General features: G+C 47.6%; 1 protein-coding gene across 1 annotated transcript; it reads right to left on the minus strand.

Annotated features, from left to right (window-relative positions):
- Positions 1-562: 562 nt before the first annotated feature.
- On the minus strand, positions 563-13,138 carry LOC135822698 (N-acetylgalactosamine-6-sulfatase-like). The gene is made up of 12 exons (XM_065335519.1): positions 12,893-13,138; positions 9,807-9,930; positions 8,393-8,467; positions 7,888-7,990; positions 7,016-7,232; positions 6,475-6,602; positions 5,615-5,751; positions 5,175-5,278; positions 4,128-4,367; positions 3,353-3,474; positions 2,621-2,738; positions 563-1,085 (listed from the first exon to the last, which is right to left on the minus strand). Exons 1-12 carry the CDS (start codon positions 13,004-13,006, stop codon positions 999-1,001), a joined length of 1,569 nt encoding a protein of 522 aa, XP_065191591.1. The 5' UTR covers positions 13,007-13,138; the 3' UTR covers positions 563-998.
- Between the last annotated feature and the right edge of the window lie 5,630 nt (positions 13,139-18,768).

Genomic DNA, 18,768 nt, shown 5'->3' on the forward strand with positions numbered 1-18,768 from the left:
ACTCGTAGGATGGACACACCAAACCAGTGTGACGTTCATGTGGACGGGTCTAGCAGACTAGCACGACTCCGGATCCCTGGTTTGGACAACGTCAAGAGGGAAGTTTGAAGAGATCATGTCCTTGTGCTGTTGTCAATCACTCAATCACCATGACTCCGATGTGACATGATCACGTACACGTACATCTCCACCATAATACTACAGTGCTAGTGGAGATTGGATAACAACACTTCTTCGGGAGAAAACAAAATGTCGCTATCTAAATTTTAGTATGCAATATCATGAATACGTACACAGTACATGTACATGTATATTCCACTGTGCAATCTTTTGGCAATACTAGTTTCCCGAGGATTGCAGAGATCTGAGATCCGTTTTCCACAAAAAAATATCCGGATAAGCGAGGGAACCGGATAATCGAACACCTTTTTTGTTGGATGCATCACGTATGGTGTACATCTGTAACCAGCTATTTTCTTACGGATGGCGAGGGATCCAGATAAAAGAGGACCGGAGAAGCGAGGTCTGACTGTACGGACAGGTTTTCTTCCACTGAACCAGCTTGTGTGTAGTGTGTACATTGCAATTTGCATTGCTAAACCGCCGGAATGAGACATCAATAGTACATTACCCGGGTTATGTGTACTCTTGGAGCCATGCAAAGAAGAATTCAGCCCGTCATTGAGATTGAGATGCATGATAAAATAATTATGATTATAATGAGTAGTGCTATGATGCTGTTATCTACAGCGTGCTTCAATAAATGTGCAGTGGTGGCACGTAAAGTCGAGTCCAGCCCTGGCACAGAGCAAGAAAACTGTGCTTGCACACTCAAAACTGGAAAGAACCCGGCAAAGACCAGCAAAACCCGGCAAAGACCAGCAAAACCAAGCAAAGACCGGCAAAACCTGGCAAAGACAAGCCAAACCCGGCAACGACCAGCAAAACCCGGCAAAGACCAGCAAAACCAGGCGAAGACAAAGACAAAGACTCGCTAATCAATGGCCCCAAGTGCAGTCGACTTCATTATGTGCAGGAACAGGCAGACACCTCTTCAGTGCTTCACAGCCTGGTGGTGCCCAGTTCTGCAAATGAAGCACCCGCAAATACACACACACATACACACACAATCAGATGCTCTCTTAGGTGCTATTTTGTCACCGCTGTGACCGCTGTCTGCTCTAGGATTTCAAACCAACTGGGTACACGTGTACCTGGCACAACTCTTGTAACCGGGTCAGAGCCGGGTCCGTTCAAGTGCGGCTACTGCATGTAATGTGACATCAGGGAGCCGTAACTATTTTAGGACTCCCCGAGATTATGCATTCCTAACCGGGTCACACGTGATCCGGTGTTCTTTTTCCAAACGGGTCCAAGTACCCCCCCCCCCCCCCCCCCAATCGGGTTGTTGACCCGGCTGATCCGGCTCTGGAGCAGCCACTGCTGACCACCAAAAGGTCCCACATAAGCCGATATAATAAGGGTCTTGTTTGCTGCTGCTCCCATCACCATTGTATTTGACTTGAAGAGTACTAGTAATGGTACAAAATGCCACGTCCAAACTTCCAGTATCTCTTCTGTGCCACGTGTGTTAGTTTGTTTTCCTCTAAGAAAACATCCTATACACTAAGATGCATGTGTAACTGTCATGCCGCAATGAGTACACTCATGCACATTGGCACACATCTCGGATGCCATTAGAAGTGTACAAACAACTATTCCGGGATGACTGAGGAAGCCAGGCTACACATATCCTGTGTTAGTGAACACATATATGCAGACACACACACACATACACATACACATGCACACACACACACACACACACACACACACACACACACACACACACACACACACACACACACACACACACACACACACACACACACACACACACACACACACATACACACACACACACGGCACACGCACATACACACATACACACACACACACACACACACACATACACACGAACACACACACACACACACACACACACACACACACACACCCATAGCATTCAATATTTGTACCTCACGGAGTTGCGGCGTACAGGGGGAAAACACGAGGTCATACTTCATAATACCCAACGCGATGTGCATTTCGATGCCGGGTTTGGAAGTTCTACATGATCCATTGCGGATGCAACTCGCAATCGCGGCCTTGACCTGGTGACCCCCAAGCACGGCCCAGACAAGCAGTGCCATATGCGAGCCTGGGTACATTGGCCCTGCCCCAAGAGGGATTGCAACGGGCTGCCCGGGGTCGAAACCCACACGATTTACCGTTGCAGATGCCCGTGTTGTCTCCCAGTGCACTACTTCTTCCTGATGTACATGCAGAATGTCCAGCCACCCCCCCCCCCCCCTACCAGCCCTCAGCCCCGCTTTGGAAGAAGACATTCCTATACATGCCATGCGGTAGACACTTTGCTTTATGCATGGGTGTGCTGGTTTGGCATAATGGTGAGGTTGTATGCTTTATGCATGGGTGTCCTGGTTTAGAATAATGGTGAAGTTGTGTGCTTTATGCATGGAAGTGCTGGTTTGGCATAGTGGTGAGGTTGGAAAACCTGCACACATGCCTCTTATTCACACTTAGACTAGTTCCATACCTGGACTGCTTTGTCACATTTGTTCAACGCTGGCTTGCCAGGAACCATCTTCTTTTTGTGGTCGTCCACGACTGGCCGTACCATGGCCATTGCTTGCTTGTACTCCGCTGTGCCCGATCTAGGACAGGAGGATTTAATTAAGACAGCACCCTATGTCAGTCATGTGTAAGCAATGTCTTTTGTGATGATATAATTTCAAAGTAGGTTGTCTCAGTACAATGAGGCATTACTCTATGATTTAGATGACTAAACATTTATTCATGAATGTGAGGGAGTTGAACGTGTATTCCTGGAAGATGGAGAAGACGTCAGTTGTCCCTGCGCTGAAGCTGCTTCCACTTTATGGGGCATTGCTAGATGTACTTCATGAAATACAACTTTAAGAACACAAATCCGTTGATCCCCGACTTTAAGAACACAGTATGTCTTCTTGTACTTTTGTCATGGCTAGGCTGGGTATCAACCCCATCTCTGGGGTTGATACCCACATTAGCGCTGCTATGCATATGCTATGCGACTGAGTTGAACATTAAAATAAGATGAAAATAATGTCATTAGCTCAGATGGTTAGAGCATTGCTCATAACAAGCAAGGTCCTGGGTTCGAGTCCTAGTGGCTCTGGTATTTTTTTCTCTTTTCAGGCAGTTCACTTCTCCGACTGATCCTTTGAATTTGAAGTTCTCCCAATCCTTTCAAAATGTTATTACTATGCCATTTCTTCAGAGTCCTCACCTTATTGGGTACTTCTCCCCTGGATCTCGACCCAAGTGGATGAGTATCGGTGTAGCCGTGTTGTTGACTTGATCGTGTGTAGTCACATTGGACACATCCTCTCCTGGGCAGTAGTCTATACCCTGTGACAAATAATATCCAACAAACAATATTTCAACGCAGCAACCAGAAGGATTGATTGCCGGTGCCGTACGCATTGTGTTGATTATGGCACAATTCATCCTTCTTGTCGCTGTATTGAAACGTTTGTCTGCAAAACGACTGTTAAAACAACATTTCAAGCATACACATTATCTCCACATCATAGTGCTACTCCAATAACGGTTTCTTCACTGCCAGTCACTTTATATTCCACCAAATTTCCAGCCTTGCCTATCTTTTCCTCTGATGATGCGCCACGAGTAAGTTTGATCTCTGTGCACGTTGAAAGGGTTTTTTAAAGTGGTTTCTATTTCGACGAGGAGGGCTTGAGCCAGATACAGCCATTGCACTACTAGATCTCTTCACTGCATACCTCACTAAACGTGTTCTCCAAATTTTCGGGCATGGCCTACCATCAGGGTAAAAACAGAAATCTGTGAAATAGAAATTTACGTAAAAGGCAAATGGATTCTGCTGCGGCCTAATGAATCTGCTGAACGTCAAAAAAAAAAAAAAAAAAAAAAAAAATGAATTGGCCGCAGTAAGGCCATTCCCCACTAGATGGGCATGTTACCGCATACGCAGTACTCCTGCTCTGAAAAGCCAGCATGCATGTCACAAGCAGCACACCGACCTTGTCGATATCCACCATGAAGTTAGTCCATGTCCAGTAGTGAGCCTTGTACATGCCGACACGCACTGCCATCATCTCATTGCCACGGTAATAGAAGATTGGTCTGTCCACCGGTGTATTGTTGAAGAGTGCTGGTGCCAGGCTGATGCCGTCAATGATACGATCCTGTGGTAGTTCAATACCAGCTAGGTCTAGACTTGTCGTGAACCAGTCCATCAGATTGCCGAGCTGACGGCTGATCTGCACAAGTTTAAAGCACGGCAAGAATGTTGATATGCCATGCCAGCCAGCCAATACATACATATTATACTTTTATCCAATGCTGGAGACAGCAAGCTGTTTCGGCCACACATGCCTCATCAGTATATCCACGAGCTTTAAGTAAGCCGAGCTACCGGCCATGGGGCAAAGGTGACACCACAGACATTTACTTGAAAAATATATTCACTTTGCAGTCAGACTCTGGATGGACATATTCAATGTACCACACACTCTACAGTGGTGGTAAGTAAAATCCCATCTCGTTATAACTGCCCCCCCCCCCCTCCCGAGCACCATGGACCTAGGTCTTTGAACACTGGGCTGTAGTCTCGGTGAGCTTAGTACTGTTGCATCGATCAGGTCATGCATGGTTCCACTTGCCACATGTTTCCACATGCAAACTACATCAGAGCTTTGCGACCCCCCCCCCCCCCCCCTCTCCAAGTGTCTTGCATTGTTCAATTGAGCAAAACCTGCTTGCCCGGCAAAATGCAAGCTAATATTGACGATTCTTTTCACGAAGCCTTCCCCGCTTCGCGGATACTTTGGGCTCATATTTCTCTATGTTTGCGGTGTTCTCGCAGAGCTGCATACGTAACCCCAGACCTTTTTACAAGTAGATTTGTTGGCTTTTTAGTATATTTATGAGACTTTGAGCAGCAAAAAGATGCAATGAGCTACCTAAACCGGAGCTTGTTGGTGGTAGTCCAGGAATATGTGCTTAAAGAAAAATCCTGAAGACCATGCCGCACACAGTATCCTAGTAGCTCTGGATAGCAAGCTTACAGTTCCAGGTTCGATCTTGCCAGGCCACCGTGCAATGGTTGGCTCCCTCATTCCACCTTCGTATGTCGTCTCCTTGCCGCACAGGAATGGCCCGTTACTGCCTCCTATTGTACAAATGAACAGGCATAAACAACACAAGGAGAGGGCACATTCAAGGTGAGGGTGGAGCGGCATTCAGAATCACATGTGTTTTGCGACACAGGCAAGTAGGAGCATAGTCCGGGGTGTTTTCGAGGAGGTTCGAGGTGACTAACAAAAGAGAAAGAAAGGTTAAACAGCCAGCAAGCCAGCCAGCCCGCCAGCCAGCAAGCCAGCCAGCAAGCCAGCCAGCCAGCAAGCCAGCCAGCCAGCCAGCAAGCCAGCCAGCCAGCCAGCCAGCCAGAAATACAGACAAACAAGCTCACAGGAAGGCAGGCACACAGCCTGTTAGTGCATCTCACCGGTTGTCTTGGCATACGTAGCTCCACCATTGTCGGACGAGAACATGACTAGTGTGTTTTCCTCAACACCAGCTGACTTGATTGCAGCCAGTATGACACCAACACCATAGTCCAACTCACGTACTGCATCGCCATACCTATAACAGTGTGTTCGTGTGTGTGTGGGGGGGGGGGGCAGGGGGGGGGCAAGGGGGGGGGGACGGAGACAAAGTCAGCACACCACTGTACTACTCAGAATGTGACAAATCTGCAGACATACTCCAACTTACCAAGGATAATCCTGCCTACTTTTGTATGTTCAACGGTTTAAAATGTTCATCCAACATCAGTATATAAACCCCTGATTATTTCCAACATCAGTATATAAACCCCTGATTATTTCCAACATCAGCATATAAACCTCTGATTATTTCCAACATCAGTATATAAACCCCTGATTATTTCCAACACTGAAATCAACAATAGACCACAACAAGATATACGGCAGTTTCAAAAGTTCTTCTTTGCATTGAGAGAAGTTCTATTGGGTACGAGCACTCTTCGGACAGTGGGACACGCTACTTGATGATAACAAATTCAATTGTCTACACCATCTCTCGTTATACTGGAAAGTATGGAGCAAGGTAGGATAGGCGAAGACATGTCTTAGCACAGCAGTCCCAGGTGATCTACAGTGCTGACAACTGAAATCCGACCCCTGGCCGGTGCGTAGCGGTCCCTGTTTCGTTGTGTTACAATCCCGTGTTGGGTCTTTGCGATGTGAGCGCACCCACCGCTCAGGGGGTCGGATTCCAGTTGCCAGTGCTGTAGTTGGTCCCATTCCGACTGGCCTGCGCAGGATTGCCCGGAATCACACTTACAGCCCTCGCTCGCTTGTTCCCAGGAAGTCGTGAGACGCATACAAGGGATCGTGCGTTGCGTCCACCGCCCAGTACAGCAAGAAGGGCGTGTCAGCGGCCGCCTGGGTGTTGATGAACGTTGTAGCTTCCTGGATAAGGTAGAAAGACGCTCAGAGCTTAGAAATGTTCAACACTTCCCACCTAGAAAGTTAATGTTGACACACACACACACACAGAGACCAAAATCGAATTTCACTTCATTGGGAATACTGACATACAGAAGTGGAAATTTCCATTGAGATTGAAGGTATGGCGTGTAAGTACAGCAGGGGCAAATCGAGTGGGGGGGGGGGGGGGGGAGGTCCAATGAACCCCATACATTTTGCAAAATGGAAATGTACTACTGGAAGCCATATGCATGTACATGTACACGTATCAGCTATTCAGTTTTGACTAAAGTGGACCCCCTGTAGAAATCTCTGGATCCGCCCCTGTACAGTGCATGAAACACCACGCACATTTGCCAGTGTAACCCCTCAGTAGATATTGACTACTGGCCTACCTCAATGTACTGCTGTGTCAGGTTAGAATAACCGGTAGTGTGATTGATCATGAACTCGCTGTCCTCATACAGCCTGCCGATCATGTGATCGTCACGATACATGGGGATGTTGGGACTTCCTTTGTCGTTGAACGGTCCAAAATGGCAGTTGGGAGCACCGTACCACTCGTCAAAGCCGTGCTTGTGAGGTAAGTACTGCGGCTGCTGTCCAAGATGCCTAACAGAGAGAGAGAGGCGGATGTAGGGAGAGAGAGAGAGAGAGAGAGAGAGAGAGAGAGAGAGAGACAGACAGACAGAGAGAGACAGACAGACAGAGAGAGAGACACACAGAGAGACACAGAGAGAGAGAGAGAGAGAGAGAGAGAGCGACAGAGAGAGAGAGAGAGAGAGAGAGAGAGAGAGAGAGAGAGAGAGAGAGAGAGAGAGAGAGAGAGAGAGAGAGAGAGAGAGAGAGAGAGAGAGAGAGAGAGAGAGAGCAGCGATACTGTGAGGAGGCAGAACGACACTGAGGACAGCATGTACAGTGCTGCTCAATGAAATCCAGTTGCATGAGTCAAGTTGGCGCCGTGCACCTTTTCCCAGGCCAATGTTCGCAGGTCTAGGGCTGCGCAACGCCCAGTGCGTACTTGAATAACGAAACTGGATTTCATTGAGCAGCACTGAAGTTAGTCCATTCCTGGAAATATTATCACTCTTGCTGACAATGTTGAAGAACCTTGCGTGTGTCCTTCTTCTAAGCCATCCAGCATCATTTTAGTTTAGTCTCCAAGGAAATTGATCTTGTTTACATGGTCAACATTGATTGCAGTTCGAATCCATTAATGCAGTGAGTACCCCGGCAGTAAAATATCCCAATTCCCCAGTCAACATACCACTTTCCTATGATCTTGTTCTTGTAGCCAGCTTTCTGCAGGAGTTCCGGGAACAGGATCTCCTCATCAGCAATACCTCCCGCTATGACTTGAGGTGTGTAAGCTGGAAGAAGTGGGAGTGAGACAGAGATAGACATGAAAGATAGAAAAGGAGAGTGAGACAGAGAGAAAGAGAGAGAGAGAGAGAGAGAGAGAGAGAGAGAGAGAGAGAGAGAGAGAGAGAGAGAGAGAGAGAGGGAGGGAGAGAGAGAGAGAGAGGGGGGGGGGAGGGAGCGCAAGAGCGAGAGAGAGAGAGAGAGAGAGAGAGAGAGAGAGAGAGAGAGAGAGAGAGAGAGAGAGAGAGAGAGAGAGAGAGAGAAAGAGAGAGAGACAGAGAGAGAAAGGGAGGGCAATACATAGATGTACATGTACCCATGTGACCTTGGTGTCGTGAGCAAGCGAAACACGACTTGCTTGATATCGACATAATACCACAGGCATAGTGTAGCACAAATCCCTTACTCACCATTCCTGGCATGGGCGTTTGTGGTGTAGAAACCGTTGCGAATAGGCAGCCTTCCACTGAGCAGTGCTGCTCTCGCTGCACCGACACCAGGACAAAACACCACACTGTTCGTTGTACACGTGCTCACCATCCCACTGACCATCCCACTGACCATCCCACTGACCATCCCACTGACCATCCCACTGACCATCCCACTGACCATCCCACTGACCATCCCACTGACCATCCCACTGACCACCCCACTGACCATCTCACTGACCATCCCACTGACCATCCCACTGACCATCCCACTGACCATCCCACTGAACATCCCACTGACCATCCCACTGACCATCCCACTGACCATCCCACTGACCATCCCACTGACCATCCCACTGACCATCCCACTGACCATCCCACTGACCATCCCACTGACCATCCCACTGACCATCCCACTGACCATCCCACTGACCATCCCACTGACCATCCCACTGACCATCCCACTGAATGGATAGAATGAGCATGTCTGCAGGACACAGGGACATAAGTTCAATTTCCCCCTCGAGATAACACTGCTAACGTTAGGGCCATGGACGTGCCAGTGTTAATTAACAAATTCCAACTCTCCTGGAATTCCAAGCGTGCAATGCAAAACCTAGACGTACTAATAGGCCTCCGGGCCGCCTATACCCACCACAAGAGTCTATCCCTCATGAACCGCTCTACCTGCGCACTGTTGAGTACTATGCTAGCAGGATGACTGTTGCCTGTCTAATGTGTAGACAAACTAGATCAGCCATGAATCCATGATGCATGCAATGGGGCTCAGTGCATGCAATGGGCTCAGTGCATGCAATGGGCTCAGTGCATGCAATGGGCTCAGTGCATGCAATGGGCTCAGTGCATGTAGAGATGCACCCTAACATGATTAGCAAAGGTTCATTGTCACAGTGTCACAGTGTCCCAGTGTCACAGTGTCACAGTAGCTGAGTGTCACAGTGTCACAGTAGCTGACCTGGGGCCGTGTGATCCCTCAGCAGCTGGCCGTTCGGGCCTGGAGCTGGAATGCGCCACTGCAAGATCTCACGGACATGTATTCAGCCTACAAGAAATACTTATATCTCCAAAGATAGATTCACCAGGACAGGACACATTAGGGTCCCTCAACTCAAATACCCACACACAGTCTTTTTTCTGTATACGTCACTTGAAATGTTCACCAAATTTTCGAGCCTGACTCATTATCACAGTGAAACTATTTCATGCAGCAATGTGACCGTGTTTGAGTGTTTTGAGTTGAGGGACTACAATGTGTAAGTGGCTGCAATGGAGTCTGCGAGCACGTAGAACAAGGAGAGGACACAGCAGGAATATTCAAGAAGTCAACTTGACGATGGAGTGGCGGTTTCACATATTCTACGACTATCAAGCTTACACGGTGAGCACAGCGGATTAGCTGAGTAGAAATCCGGAAACGTCATTCCATCAGCGGCCATCTTGTCCAGGTTGGGAGTTTCTTTCGCCGGATGGCCGAAGACCCCAAGATCTCCCCAGCCCATCTGTGGCACAATAATTCACGAACATAACAATATTCATAAGTTGGAAGGAATGAAAAAGGGAAAACACCCGAAGAAAAAATGATTGACACCCCAGGACTGGCACCAGGTACAGTGTGCCTTCGTTAAAGGCCAAAGATACTCATTACTGATCACTGAGCTATGGCGTGGCTATTATCCAAGAAGTGACTGTTCACCATTTTCTTCAGCATCAATGAGTCTTACGCATTTGTAAGGGGTTAGCTCTTCTACAAGAAGCCAGCTTGCCAGCAGATGGGAATAGCTAAGATGCTGCAACTTCGAAGCTACTATGTGAACAAGGTGGCTGCTCCAAATCCTGGAGCTAGCGTTTACTGCCAACTGACTTGACGCAGTACTGACTCACGTCAACGCCGGCGGAGAACATGAGAAGCCCAATGAGCCTTCCACTCGGCAAATCTGCAAGAAAGCACCACTCCCTGCTCAACACACAGTGGTATGGGGGAATTCTCCACTCATCAGTTGAGATTCGGCACAAATGAAATTTGTACTCCAGGAGCAATACATTTTTTAGGCTTATGAAATTGATGTTAGCCTACTAAAGCTCAACCGTGACGAGCGGTGAATTCCCCAGAACACTATACATTGAAGAGCGAGTGGTACTTTCTTGCAGGTTTGCCCAGTGGGCGGTCCAGCAACCTTCTCTTGTGCGCCATCTGGCAGTTGCGAGTCTGTGAAATGTCATGTCGGTCGGCAGGAAGAGCGAGCTTCGACGTTCATAGCATCCACCTTCTTCAACAATGGGAATAATCTTCAAGGAATGGTACAAAGGTCTGATCTGATCAAAGCAAGCCTGTTCTTGTAGCAAAAGAAGGCTTGCCCCCCCCCCCCCCCTCCCATACTCACCCCCGGCTGTTGCCTGATCAGCAACCGTATACTAGCAGCACGAGTTGATTAGCAGTACCCATACCCAATCAACACATTGCTCGATACCGACACCCACTCAACTGCAGTGGAGCTACAGTCCAAGCATAACATTGACAGTCACAAGAACACAGAAACACGGGACGCTGAAGAGCTCCGCTTCAGGCAACCAGTGCTCTTAGTTTTGAGATTCTAGCCTCCTCTTTCCTAATCTGTTTTATGTACTGTTGTGTACATTGAAGCCCGTTGAGAAGTCTTGCAGCCGCGAGCACTGCTGGTCCAGTTCTACAGTGTGTACGTGAACTACAGCGTGTCTACGAACTAAGGCAGTAAGGTTGTAGGCCTCGGTCATTGCACCGGGTTTCAAAAGACTTATGTCCACAGCATTGTCATTTGCTTGGTACTCGTACCCATACACTGAGTCTGTGCATGCCATGTTACATGAAAACCACACTGGTCTCCCTAAACGTTTGCTTCCAGTGAGGCCGCGACGTGCTTTAAAAATGGGTGACTGTCTACCCCGGATGATCACACAGGCACAAGGTGCAGTGGAAAGAAATCTGAATCTGCGCGTCTCTTCCGAGTCCTGTCCCCGGGGAAAATCGCGATTCCGCGGCCGCGTTTTTTTCCCCACGTTTTTGCGATTTTTAAAAGACCGCGTTTTCCGCGTTTTTCCCGCGTTTTTGAACTTTTTTGTTGCACTACACGTACACACAGTGCACTGTTCGGTTGACCGTTGTGAGCCGTTGACGCCACAAACTACATACTCACTGAAAACAATAATTGCCTCATATGATCATATCAACTGCAAACTTGCTGCATATCAATAATATTCACCGCATATTTACCGCAAATTCACCGCAATTCGAGAGGTTAAGTTTCACGTAAAATTCTTACGTCCGTGAACTTTTACGTCAAAAAGTAAAAAAACTCACGTAAAATTTGACGTGTTTTACGTGAGTTGACTGTCCCGCACGTAAGTTCATGATGTGGGTTTTGGAAGTTTCGCTTGGTTATCCCGATCGAATTTGTGTGAGTTTCCGGAGTTTATCGAGTTTGTTGGAAGGTTTGATATTTGAATAGGCGACGAGGAGACAATAACTTTATTAAGGCGATTAATAGTATAAGTGAAGCGGACATTACGAAATGATGAATGAGAATACATGTATCAAAATTGATGTTCCTAATCGATTTTCTTGAGACTATCGTCAGGGAAAAATCGTCTCACAATAGAGGCTATACGGAGAAACAAACTACTTATAGGTCTATAGGATAGTGGGAAGTATACAAGGTGAGGTTTGAAAAAAGTGGGAGAGAAGACGAAAGAAATTAGAAGAAAAAATGTGAGAGTGTTCCGACAGTGTGAGCTACTACAAAAGGTGAGTGAAATGAAGGCGTGGAAGCAGGTGAATGTGATAGAGTGAGGAACTGTGAGGTGTAGGTGTATGCGAATGAATACGTGTGTGAGTGCTCTCACATTTTTTCTTCTAATTTCTTTCGTCTTCTCTCTCACTTTTCACACCTCACCTTGTATACTTCCCGCTATCCTATAGACCTATAAGTAGTTTGTTTCTCCGTATAGCCTCTATTGTGAGACGATTTTTCCCTGATGATAGTCTCAAGAAAATCGATTAGGAACATCAATTTTGATACATGCATTCTCATTTATCATTTTGTAATGTCCGCTTCACTTATACTATTAATCGCCTTAATAAGGTTTGATATTTGTGCGAACTAAACCCGAATCCTGCCAGGCAAAATTTCACGTCACGTCGCACGTGTAGCTTAACCTCTAAAAATTACACGTAACGTGAGATTTGCACCGCGTTTTGAAAAAGGGTAAAAAAACTTGTAACTTAACCTCTCTAATTATGCCATATTTACGCGCAAATTACACCGCAAATTCTGGGATTTTTTCCGCGATTTTCCCCGGGGACAGTGAGTCAGACTTCTTGCCTCTACGTGATAACTGAGTATCAGGAGAATGAGCTCAACAGAGTAAACAGTGGACTGTCCCAAGGCTGCAAAGAAATCTTATCTAACGACTTTTTTTGTTACGTACGTCATCCATGAGCATGAAGACAAAGTTAGGCTTCTTGGTTAGCGAAGCTCCGGTCAGCGGCGATGAAGCGATTGCTAGTACTAGCAGCAGGACGACTGCAGCATTGCCATCCATACTTGCTGGAGGTTGCGAACTCAGTACTTCAGCGCTGCACTGTCTGCACAACCTACGAAAATATTCGCCAATGAAACTAACTGTTACTTGTGGCGATCATTGGATGTGGAAGAAAGGCTAGAATTAGAAACGAGTCCTTACCACTGAGCTGTACTGTCTGTGAGTGTACATAAATTATAATTGTGGGGCTGCAGTCCACGTGCCAGAAGCCGATTTTACAGAATGCCATTTTTGTTGACAGGTTGGGACCAGTGCTACATGTAGAATCTACATGACATGATTGTACAGGCATGGTGCCCGACGATACCAAAAAGCCGCATTCATCCGTACGTCTTCGTCGCTTGGTCTTTCTCTACAACCAGGGAGTCGTCAAGTACCATATTTGACGACTCCCTGCCGCAAACCATGGTATTCATAATAATAATAATAATAATAATAATAATAAAAGACAGGGGTGCTGGGTTCGAATCCCGCTCGTGGATCCTTCTTTTGCACACACGTATACGATACTACATGTACTGTATTACTCAGCAGTTGTCGGCTAACAATTATCACATGGCTTGGAAACACTGAGTCTGTGCTTGGCGGTGAAGGACAGAAATGATTATCTATTCAGTTTCTAGGGGAGTCCTCTCCAGTCCAGGCTATCCATCATGATCTGGAATGAAGTACTGGCGTTGGATCGGCTGCGATTCGAGCTGCAGCGCCGTTTAGTCGGCGATGTGGACGAAATCTTGGATCACCTTATCAAGGCCGGTATTTTTAGTAGCAGTGATCTGAACTACGTCAAGGTCAGCACCAGCCCACTGAGTCCTGGTCGAGTGGATGACCTGCTACACTATCTGTATAGCGTTGGCGAGAGAAAGGAGTGCGAACACGCTTTCAGCGCCTTCTGCAGAGTGCTGAGAGACTATCTGGGTTTAGCAAACCTGGCTGAGTCGTTGGAAGCAGAGGCGAAGGTTTGCGAGAAAACAATGGGGCCAGAAGATGCGACCAGTTGTGAGCTGGTGCGAGCCATGGAAAGTCTAGATTCACGTGTTGAGCGAAAGGTGGTGGAGGAACTGGCCAAGAAACTCGAGTGTGGAGCCGCGAGTTCGAAGGGTGACCGTGAAAATCGAACAGTTGATGAATGCGCACAGATTCTGAAGAATCACCTTGGCAACCTGAATGAGAGTTTCTGCGGGATGAGCCAGGATGGTGCTAGCTGTCTGTCCTACTTGAATACCGACGTGCGTCAATGCTTCGTGCCACTGCAAGCCATAAGCGAGAAAGAAGCACAGCGCGAGACTTTCCAGCATCACCGTCGGACACGGACACTCGCAGCTGCAAAGCAACGTCAGCGAGGAAGCAGAGCAGCGAGTGCGTTTAAGCGGCCTAGCCGGCAACACAATGAAGACGAGATTTCGCCGATGGGGAGAGAATTTGTGCTGAAGAACGCTATACAACTGCTGAGCAGTAATGCAGAGCACTATACTGTTGTAAACCAGAAGAGCGATGCAAGTCTTGATGCTGCAAGTCAGGCAGGTTCAGCAGCCAGCAGTAGCTGTGTGCAGCTGAAGACCAGCTCCATGGTGATTGGTGGAGCTGGTCAGGGCAAGACCATGTTGTGCCAGCGTGTCGTAGCTGAAGTGACGGATGCCAAGTCGGGACCTCTGGCGGAGTTCAACTACGTCTTCTACATTCCATGCCGCTATCTGCAACGGATCAAGAGCAGTAAGTGCAGCGAGCTGTTAGGCTTGCATGACCCTGCGATGGGTCTGAATGAAGTTGAGCAGACAGCATTACTGAACTACCTACAGGCAAATTCCAAGCAAGTACTGGTCATCTTGGACGGCATTGATGAAGCTGGTGGCGATGGATTCTCTGACCAATCAGCAGCTAAGTTGTTGATGCAGCGCCATGGCAGCGCATCTTTTGCTAGCCGGCTGCTTAACGCCACGATAATCGCCGCAAGTCGCCCGTGCCAGGCAGCGTACGATCTGGTCAAGGCATGCTCCTCACACTATCGACTGCGTGGATTCAATTCCTCTCAGCTAGAGAAGTTTTGCATTCAACAGCTTGGTGAGACAGCGGGCCAGCAGTGCTTTGAAGAACTGTGTACAGTCAACTTCGCCAATAACGACATTCGGCGGGGCATCAGAAAAGTGTCCTTATAACCGAAGTCCCATTTGAATGTATGGGAACCCATATTTTGTATAGTATGATATGCATATCAAAATCAAGCTCTTTTCTTGCTCTATGTCAATGTGTACTTTATTTTCATATTGCAGTTGAAAGGAACTAAAAATTCAATATGCAAGGGAAATCAATTGAAAAATATGCCTTTTTGAGCCATCTACAGGGCTAGAGATATGTACATGTATGATGATTACTGTACAATCATGTACAACTACATGTACATTGTATACATATAGGTGTGCTGGTAAATCCAACAATTTTGAAGCCAACATAAAAAAAGGAAGAAAAGCCCCCCCCCCCCTTGGCTGCATTTTCTGGCATGTGTGCAATAATATCCATCACCAGTGCAGTGCACCATAGGTTCTGGTACTTCTGCATGACAGGTACATGTACTTGACTGACAGGTACTTGAAATAGCTGTCAAAAGCCCAGAAAGTCGTTATTCAAGCAGTGAATATGACCACGGGGCACTAAAAGCATGTCGCTATACGCGAATTGTCGTTATTCAGATAGTCGTTATATCCGAAGTTAAATGTATACAGTTAGATGGGACTTTGCTCTGGGCATGGAAATTCGGTCGTTATTCGCGAATTGTCGTTATATCCGCAGTCGTTATTAGCGAAGTTGACTGTACTCGTGCCAATCGTCCACTGAAGGAGGCAATTCGCAACACACCCTTGCTGTGTTCTCTTCTTTGTCACCAGTACGGCTTTGAAAAGGTCATACCTTCAAGCGTCACACTGTTTTACAAGCAGTTCATGTGTTCGGCAGTGTCAAAGCTGGAAGCAAGTCGAGGCGAGAGCTTTGGTAAAGTCCAGCTTGGCTGCAGCGTACTCAGTCATTTGTGTGGTGGACGGCAGTTTGACGAGGGGCAGCTGGTGTCTCTGGAGACGGTTGTCCACTATCACTTGGAGAACTCGATCTCTATTCATCCCCAGCGGGCTGGAGAGGGGCGGTGTGATCCTGCTGCTGTTGAGGTGGTGCAGGCGCTACTCAGCCTCAACGAATTATGTCTCAAGGAACTGCTGCGCAATTGCACAACATTTCCCTCTAATTCCTTGGATGGCCGGCATTTACTGATATGGCAGAACCTTGGACTGACGCAGCACTTTGAAGCAGCGCCGTTTGGTGGCAGAGAACAGCTCACCACACTGGCTCACTTGACTGTGCAAGAATGGTGTGCCTCCAGAGCTCTTACTGCATCTGACAAATGCATTGATGCCATCGGGGACTGCATCCAGGACGTAGGAGTGGAGGAGAGCCGTCACGTCTTCTGGAGATTCGTCTTCGGCGAGCTCCATCCACAGTACCTGTGTTCTGCGTTGGATGTGGTGCGGTCTGTTGCGGTCGACACTACCACGGGCAAATTGAGCAAGAAGATGTTCTTGTTCATGATGCGTGCACTGCTTGAAAACTACCTCTCGCTCCAGTCTGATGTTGTAGCAGCTGATGACGACCATCCAAGCCAGGCTGTGTACGCAGCGGCTGCATCAAAGCTAGCAGAAGAAGGGGTGGACGTTAGTAGAATACGCCTGGACACAAACGACGTCATGGCCATATGCAACGTCCTTGAGCTTGCTGAGCATGTACCATTGCTGAACGTCGATAATTGCAATCTCTCTGATGAGCACTTTGATAGGTTGTCTACCGTGCTGGACAAGGCGGTGAGCGTTGATGTCGGTGGTATGCGTCTCAGTGGCTTTCCATTGGAGAGTATTGCTGCAGCTTTGTCAGACTCCACGCAGCAGAGCCATCTGAAGACACTGTTTCTCACGAATGCGTTTTTCATGCCTGGAAAAGACTATGAATCTCTCGTTCGGTGTGCCCAGCATCCAAGCCTATCGACGCTCATTGTCGGAGGTCATCCTGATGTAACAAGGGCTCTATCTAACGATGGACTTAGAGCATTTGCTGACGGCCTAATGGATTCTTCACACCTCAACTCACTCTTCTTTCCGGCTTGCAACCTGCTGAATGGTTGTGGAGCGGCCCTCGCTACACTCTCTCAGAAAGTACCATACCTGACAACACTCGGGTTATGGGAAAATGCACTGTCCAAAGATGACGTTGCATGTACACTGCACGCTCTGCATTCACATTCCAACATTCAAATTCTAAACTTTGACAACAATGGATTGGGAGACGATCTTGCGCCCAGCGTCATTGCCTTTCTGCAAGCCAGAAGAGCACGGACCAGTCGAAACGAGTCAACAGCTACTAGTGGCAGTCTTGGACATCGGCAGCCTCTACCGACTTGTAACATATCTTTGAAGGGGAACAACATCTCGACCAAGCTCCTCAAGGACATTGCTGAGTCCGGCAATTGTGGCAGCGACATTGTAGACATCAGCAGTCACTGGGTGTATGGTAACTCAGTTCTGCAACGCTCTGTACAGGAACTAGTGGAGGGAAAAGGTGGCAGACATTACGGCATGTTGACTGATGACATGATGGGTGCACTTGGGCAGTACCTTGCGACCAGCACTGAACTGTCTATCGTTGAAGTCTGCTTTTCTCAACTTACTGATACGGGAGTAACCACACTAGCAATGGCAGGCATGGCTGAGAATAGATCCGTAAAAGTTATTGACTTCTTCGGTAACAATATCAAGTTGCCTGGAACAGTTTCATTACTGGAAGCTGCAGCATCACCACTCTCTGGTATTCGTGCACTGTCCCTTGAGAAAAACCCAGTGTTCCACGATATCAACACCAGCCATCAAGAGTATCCACGTCTACTGCAGAGCTTGTCTAGCTGCAAACAGCTCCACTTCCTCTCCTTAGAAAGAACCGGCATGTCGGACGAGGTTGGTGCTGACATTGTGCGATGCCTGAAACATCTTCCACACATTAGTTGGCTTGAGCTGTCGCACAACGATATCGGAGATGATACAGCTCGTGCCCTTGTTGAGCTCAGCGAAGCCAATTGCAGCTTACGACATGTCTGCCTCGTGCAGGACAAGATCACAGATAAGGGTATCAGGTACTTTCTCCAGTCACCTGCGGTCATGGCCATGGATAGGATTGACTTGCTTGACAATCCGTGCTCCGTCACGCTATTCAAGGCGCCATTACTCAACACTGAGTCGTGGTACAATAATGAGGAACTTCTTGACTATGTCTCGGACTGAGTCCCTTTCTCCCCACTTGCACAAAATCCCTGATGAAATACAAGTTGAGTACGCAACACTATCGCCAGCAGCCTTCTGTGATTATCTACAAGCACAGCAAGACATTTCAGTAGGTTTTGGACAATATCTATTCATCTTCTGAACTGTGAAAAGTTCCTTGCTTCCTTTCCGTCAACGACACCGTTTCCATGACTATTCTCGCGTAATTTACCCTTTTCTTCAGAATTCCCAAACTTCATTGCAGCGTATTTCTTGCACTGCCCTGATGATGCCCAATGGGCGAAATAATGGCAAAGTTATTTATTTGGTGCAGCTGAAGGCCTGTTGCTGGAACGGCGGTGTTTTCAAGTGCAAACAAATTACCCTTTTGTTCAAAGTAAAGATTGGAGTGCAATCGCATCCCCAGATAGCATTAGATTTTGTTCGAGAGTTTGCACACTCTCTCAGTCTTTT

Source organism: Sycon ciliatum, chromosome 8, assembly GCF_964019385.1.
Source record: "Sycon ciliatum chromosome 8, ocSycCili1.1, whole genome shotgun sequence".
Taxonomy (NCBI): domain Eukaryota; kingdom Metazoa; phylum Porifera; class Calcarea; order Leucosolenida; family Sycettidae; genus Sycon; species Sycon ciliatum.